This window comes from Rhagoletis pomonella, unplaced genomic scaffold (assembly GCF_013731165.1).
Source record: "Rhagoletis pomonella isolate Grant_MI unplaced genomic scaffold, Rhpom_1.0 Rhpom_scaffold_00005, whole genome shotgun sequence".
Taxonomy (NCBI): domain Eukaryota; kingdom Metazoa; phylum Arthropoda; class Insecta; order Diptera; family Tephritidae; genus Rhagoletis; species Rhagoletis pomonella.
The window spans coordinates 52,924,238-52,930,813 of record NW_023458559.1 but is presented as its reverse complement, the minus strand read 5'-3'; the positions used below and the strand labels follow the sequence as shown (position 1 = coordinate 52,930,813).

At 34.9% G+C, this 6,576-nt stretch overlaps 1 protein-coding gene across 2 annotated transcripts; it reads left to right on the top strand.

Moving 5' to 3' along the window:
• Positions 1–568: 568 nt before the first annotated feature.
• On the top strand, positions 569–6,343 carry LOC118739197. Of its 2 annotated transcripts, XM_036470387.1 has the most exons (8): positions 600–618; positions 697–1,317; positions 1,376–2,183; positions 2,242–2,351; positions 2,417–2,569; positions 3,107–3,267; positions 3,341–3,588; positions 3,658–6,343. In XM_036470387.1, exons 2-8 carry the CDS (start codon positions 763–765, stop codon positions 4,074–4,076), a joined length of 2,454 nt encoding a protein of 817 aa, XP_036326280.1. In that variant the 5' UTR covers positions 600–618; positions 697–762; the 3' UTR covers positions 4,077–6,343. The 2 variants fall into 2 exon arrangements, with proteins under 2 accessions (XP_036326279.1, XP_036326280.1); XM_036470386.1 differs by having other exon boundaries at positions 569–1,317.
• The last annotated feature ends 233 nt before the right edge of the window (positions 6,344–6,576 follow it).

The window sequence follows — 6,576 nt, the reverse complement described above, 5'->3', positions numbered from 1 at the left end:
AAAAGGAGGTTATCAATTCGTCGGAATATTTTTTTTATGTACGTTACCGCATAGCTTTGGACCATGTCAACCGATTTCGATAATTCTTTTTGCGTCGGAAAGGTAGTGTCTCAGAGGTGGTCCCATACTAATCTGGTTTGGATCATCAAAAAATAACGGTATTCCTAAATTTTTATATGAGAATTGAAGCCGGTTTTGTTTTTTGCTTACAAATGACTTGTTTTTATTTATTATTATTATTATTTTTTTTTAATATATTTTTTTCTCCTGTGGAGTTTCTTCGATTTCTGTTTATGGCGATTCTGGTGTGGTTTAAGGATAATTGAATTCTCCTTGCCATTCTGGACTTTCAAGTTCTCAAAGTAACAAAAAGAATTTTGATCAGAAATCGTATGTCGTAAATTTTGGTAAATAAGAACATATCCCGTTATAAAACTTTACATCTGAAATTGCCCAAATATGTAACGAGATTAGCAAAGGTGTAGCGTGGCAATCATGATGTTTTAAATGTCATACGCTATTTGACAGCTGGCGCTCGTCGCTGTCGCGTTTAATGTGTTTTGACATTTATGACTCAATGAACAAACGCAATCTGTAAACAAGGCAATTTAAAATTTGGTTGGTATTAGATGTAAATTAGTAAGGTATTCCCTCATTGTGCAACTCAATTAGTTAATCCTTGACATTGTACTCAAGATTACAACTATAAAAGGCTGAGGAAGAAGCTGAAGTTTGGGAACATGCGATTGCGCCACAGTGTTTATGATCGCTGAACCAAACGTACCGCGCCGTTTTCGAAGGTCCTACGTCTTAATTTTAAGTGTGACTCGAATACCGATAGTAATCCACTGCAAAATGAAGTATGAAAATTGCGTTGAAAAACAAACTATAGAATACACACACACCACCGTTCCGGCCTCAATGCGCAGTCCTTATTGGAAATATTTTGGGTTTCCTTCAGACAGTGCTAATAAAATTTTAACGCGGCAAAAGATTATCTGCACGCTTTGTGGTACAGCCATTACTTACAACAAAAATACATCCAATCTTCGCACGCACCTAATTGCGCGGCATCCGGAGCGACTGCATGAAATGCATCTGCAGCAGCGGCAACAATGCTCAACATTTGCCAGCTTGGAAGAGGGCGACAGTAATGATGTCTCAACAGATGTTTTAAATGAAGAGAGCGAAGTAAAAGTACAAATATGTAAGCGCTCTAATTCGCTCGACCATGATGAGGGTAGTGCTTTAAAAATTAAACGACTGACCTCAAATTATCGTGCAGTCAATAAAATAACATTAACAAGTGATCAAGAGGTAAGTATCTAATTCTAAGTAAACCTACTTTCATGATGCTTCAAATGCTATTTTACAGGACTCTCAATATCAACATGAAATCACAGGGAATGTAAAAGCAATTCCAAACCATGAAAAAATGAATGATGTGAATGAGCACGTCGTTGTTAATAGAAGCAGGAGTGGCTACGAGTTTCTCGATTCAGAACCAGTTAACGCTTTGACAACAAGTGGAACCGAAGATGTGGTCATTCATTGTGCTGATGATTTCAGTGTTGAGACTGTACACAATGAAGCACATGAATTCGTAGAAGACGAAGCAGTTACGCTTGAAAGCGAAATCACGCAGAAATCTTTGATTGACGACTCGAGTAATTCATCGTCCGGTCACCCTGGACAATCGAAAACATCCAGTGCGTTGCAAAACAGAGCTTCTTACGTTGAAGGGCTTGCAGGCATGCTGGTCACCGATCTATTACCGTTTAGTGTTTTGCAGGGCTTCGGCTTTAAAACTCTTCTTAACTCAATTGGAGCTCCTAATGTAGATAAATATGAAATTGAGAAGAAAGTACAGGATGACTTTGGGCAAATGCAAGACATTCTTAAAAAATATATTTCACAAAACATTTTGCAAGATCATAAACCATATTCACTTAGTATTGAATCTTATATGAATAACGAAGAGGAGAGTATTGCCAGCATTTATGTTAACTTTCTTAATGTTGATTATGAAAGGAAATTGGAAAGTGTTCTATATGAAGAAATTGTCTGTAACGGCCCAATAGACTTGGAAAATGCTTTGCTAGAATTCGATCTGAGCCGTTGTGCTGTAATTGTAGCAATGGTGGAGGAGAATTCAGTCGTAAATGAATTCGCCACAACTCATGGTAGGTTTTCTTAACTTGAATTTAAAAACGTAGTCAAATGTCTTTATGTTTTAATTAGAAATTGAAGTGGTGCCATGTTTGGATGCATTACTTACTCGGTGTCTTGACCTAATATTCGAACAGAATGTAGTCTTAGAGGTGCTTCACAGGATCTTTAAACTATGTCAGGTATTTGTAAACGTCATAGTATATTATAAGACTGCAGATATAACAGATTATCAATGATTTTGTAGTATCTTAATTTGACAGAATTGCCATCCCATTGCTCGTGGTCGAAGCTAAAATTTATTAAAGATTTCCTCGACAGCTCATTAGCGAACGATTTGGAATGCCAGGATATGGCGTCAGAGTTGGAACCTTTCATAGCATACATAAACCCTTTGAAGGTATATACTCACAGTAAGAAAGATATAGGGCTGGCTTCTCCAACTCAACTTAGTTTAGCCATTTTTTTAGACTTAATCAAGAATAAGCTGTGTTAAAAGTAGGCTAACTTTTGACTTAAGTCCAAAAAATAGCTTAACTAAGTTAAGTTGAGTTGGAGAAACCAGCCCATTGGGCCTGTTCGAGGCATGTAATAAAAGCGGCATTACTGCTGTACTGATGAAATTTCGCATCACTGTTGCATCTGCCCAACTGAAAAATACGTTGCTAGAAATTCACACTGAACGTGATACTCTAATAATTCGCGCAACACTGCAGTTGTGATTGCAACTTGAACAAGCCCATAATTAATATTAAGCTGTCCTAAAGAGAGGGAAATTCCACTTAATTGAATTTGAATTGAACTCTAGTAAAAAAAGTCTCATCAAAAGATGTGATGATCTCCTAATCAGACTTCTAATATCACTCTCAATATATTTTAATAAAGCGATTGGCACAATAATGACTATTGTAACTGTTCATCATAATACTCTTCATAGATTACATTTGATACAATAACCACAGAATCGTTACCACTCTGTACACTTGTTCGGCCATTGAGTACGAAACTTTTCGAGGAACATTTCTTAGTATTTAACACAGAGGGTAATGCTTACCTAGAGTCTGCGCAGAAAGTAGTCAATGTTGAACTGCGCAACAGGTAGGCAAAATGTTTTTTTTATTTTATTTTGAAAATTTATAAAATAATAATGTGCTTTGGTCTGGTAACTTAGCCTGACAAAGTGTTCATATTTTTCTGAGGCAGTAATCTTTGATCCGCGCTTTCAACATGATTTTATTCAGCCCAAGCGTCAACAGATATGTGATCAACGACAAAATGCCACTTTTGATAGTATTCAACGCCACGACATAGTGGCGGCAATTAAACAGCGGTTTCAACATTTAATACCGACGTCAGACACACAACTAGAAGTGGAACAAAGCCAGCAACATGCCTTACCACAGATAGTACCAAAATCAAGTTAGTAACTATGTAGCTAGATAAACTTCTCATAAAAATTATTTTAATTATTATTTTTTTCGTTTCAAGGTTTAAGATCTTTTTTTCATCGCATTAGCGATGCAGCGGGCGCAGCTAATCGAAAGCATTCCAACAATCCGATTCCGAAGCTAACCCAACCAGAAAGTGCTATCGATGTAGAATTTAATCGATACAAGTGTGAGTCAACATTAGATTTAGAACAATGCCCGATAAGTTGGTGGCAACTGCATGCCCAACAATATAAGCAACTGTACGAAATCGCCAACTACTATCTGAGCGTTCCATGCTATGCGGTACGTTCACCGACGATAGGCGATCATGAAGAAACGGCGGTAAATAGCAGAAGTGTGCGGTGGCAAAGGCGTAGGGCACTTCGACTTCAGCACCCTGTCGAAAAGTGTTTGTGGTATTTACACTATAATCGAGCATTATGTGATAAGATAAAACAATCCAAACAGTTTTGTTAAGGGATGGGAAAAACAGAGAAACGTGAAAATGGTGACAACTGGTGTGCCTATTTTCAAAATAGCCTTAACGCTTCACTGTATCATAGTTTCAACTTAGTTATAAAATCTGGTAAAATATTTTTTCGCTATCTAATTAGCACACGCATGTTTAGTTTTTAGTATGCTATTTTTAAGTCCCTTCGTATTATATGAATCCTTTTCGATTATTTCAAAAAAAGAAGTTCATATAATATACATTTGTATATGTTATCGGCCAAACTCGATCTTAGGACAAACTAGTTTTTCCTGGGCGAAACTAGTTCTATCTAGATCCGATACATCCGTCTAACGCGAAATCAGGTTGGACGCAACAATATTGTTGACTGCGTAGTTGGAGTTGGACTGATGAGGGTTATTTTTATGAAGCGCGGCCGAAGGCCGCTTACGCAGAAAGTAGTTCTGCTCAAAAATAATGTGGCGCTTGATCTAGTTTAGCCTAGTCAAAACTAGTTTGTCCTAAGATCGGGTTTGGCCGGTAACATATATAACGTAAATAGCGAACAATAAATAAATATAAATGTTTATGTTCTTGCTCGTATCAAAAAAATTAGTTCCAGGTAAGCTCCTTATTTTTTAGAAATAGGGGCAGTTTCATAGGGTTAATAAAGGAATGAGATAATTCTTTTTTATTTATAAATCAACGTATTTCACATTTCTTTATTATTTCAAAAAGATATAAGTTTAGTAAATAATAATCATATAAATACTTGCTACATTCGTGTATGTTTGTATATTTGTTATAATTCATTTATTGTTTTATTTTTTCCTTTACTTGAAGTTTGGCATTAGGTGGTTTATTTCCCCATTTAAACTTCATCCCTAAAATTTTTACGGCAGCAAGCAGTTCTAAACATTGTTACACACGTTAAAGGAGGATATAATCTTAAAAAGAGTAAACCAATGTAAAATATAATACATAAAGACACGAATACGGATTAAATAAAATTTGATATATGTAGTTAAATACATAGTACGTACAATATTTCTCCCCACAATAAAAGGTTCATTTTGTGTATGTTTGTATATGTATTGAAATTACAAAACAAGAAAATGCATTGCGCATATGTATGTAGCTCTTCTCATCATATTTCTCAATTTATTAGTATGTATAACTATTTAAACTAGCGTAATCATGCAAGTATACTACCTATGTAATATTGCTTTATAGACTTACACATGTATTTTCATCCATAAACTACATACATACGTATATATGTATATAAATGTAAATGTATGAATATGGTGCATAATTTTTAACTCGAACTGGAAGTGGAATAAAATAAATACTTTTTGTAGTTTCCACATATCTTAGCAAAGACGCGTATAAAGTATAATTTTAAAATACCTTGTCTTAATTAAATCAAATCTTCTTAAGCGACACGCGCATTCAAACTTCTGCTCGTTCTACGCATATTGCCGAACTTTTGATTTTGTTCAGGATGTTAAGAAATGATATGTAGTACAATACGAGCGTGATCGCTGAACTCGCAAACCTATTCGGTGCTTGTAAATAAGTACGAGCTTTAATATCCCAATGAATTTAAATATCGTCACCTTAATTCTTAAAGGCCCTAACCAACACTATTTATTTATTAAATTACAACTTCAAGAAAAATTTTACAGTGTTAGTACCAAAGGAGTTACATGCCACTTTTTAAAAATCCCTACCTGTTTTGTATAGTGTTTTCTGCTTCTGTAATAAAAAAATTTGTTGGCTAGGGCACTTGTGAACTAATATAACGATATATGTATATATATGTACATACATATGTATCGGACAACTGAATTAAAAGTTTTAATAAATCTAAAAGTGTGTTTCGAGTTAAAATCTTATGACCCATACCTGCTTATGTCTACTAACTATATTTTATCCACTCAAAGTCAGCATATGATTGTTTTAATACTTGTGCATACGCTCGTTTCTAGTAACATATATAGAACAAGTGGAATATAGAATGCGCTTCGCGAACCAAAAACTGAAGAAACAATTTTGGTGTGCTAAGCAGCGGCTGGGTCACCAAGAATTCACCTCTTTCACTGCTTCATACGCCTTTCTTTGGAACAGCAGCCCACTCGTTTTTGAAGGTTTTAAGTTAAACATTTTTTTTTTTAATTCCCTAATTCAATTTTGTTAAACGTCCGTACTCAAACGGAATCGCAAAATTGAATTTACTTTGTTTTCATTTGCAATAAATAAATTTCAGCTGCGGCTTTATTACATGAATGTACGCGTACATAATATATATATATCGTCGCCTGGGTAAAAGATTGTCGTATGTTAATTTCGGTAGGTTGTGGGAAATCGCGATTGAAGTTTGGAATACAATTTCTCAAAAACGAGAAGATACATTTTCTCCAAAGTCTCCGAAAATGTTACTAGTTCACAAAACTCTTAAATTATTTAATTTTTGATGTTTATTGTTAATTAATTTTGAGTTTATGAAGGATTTTCTTTAGTAAA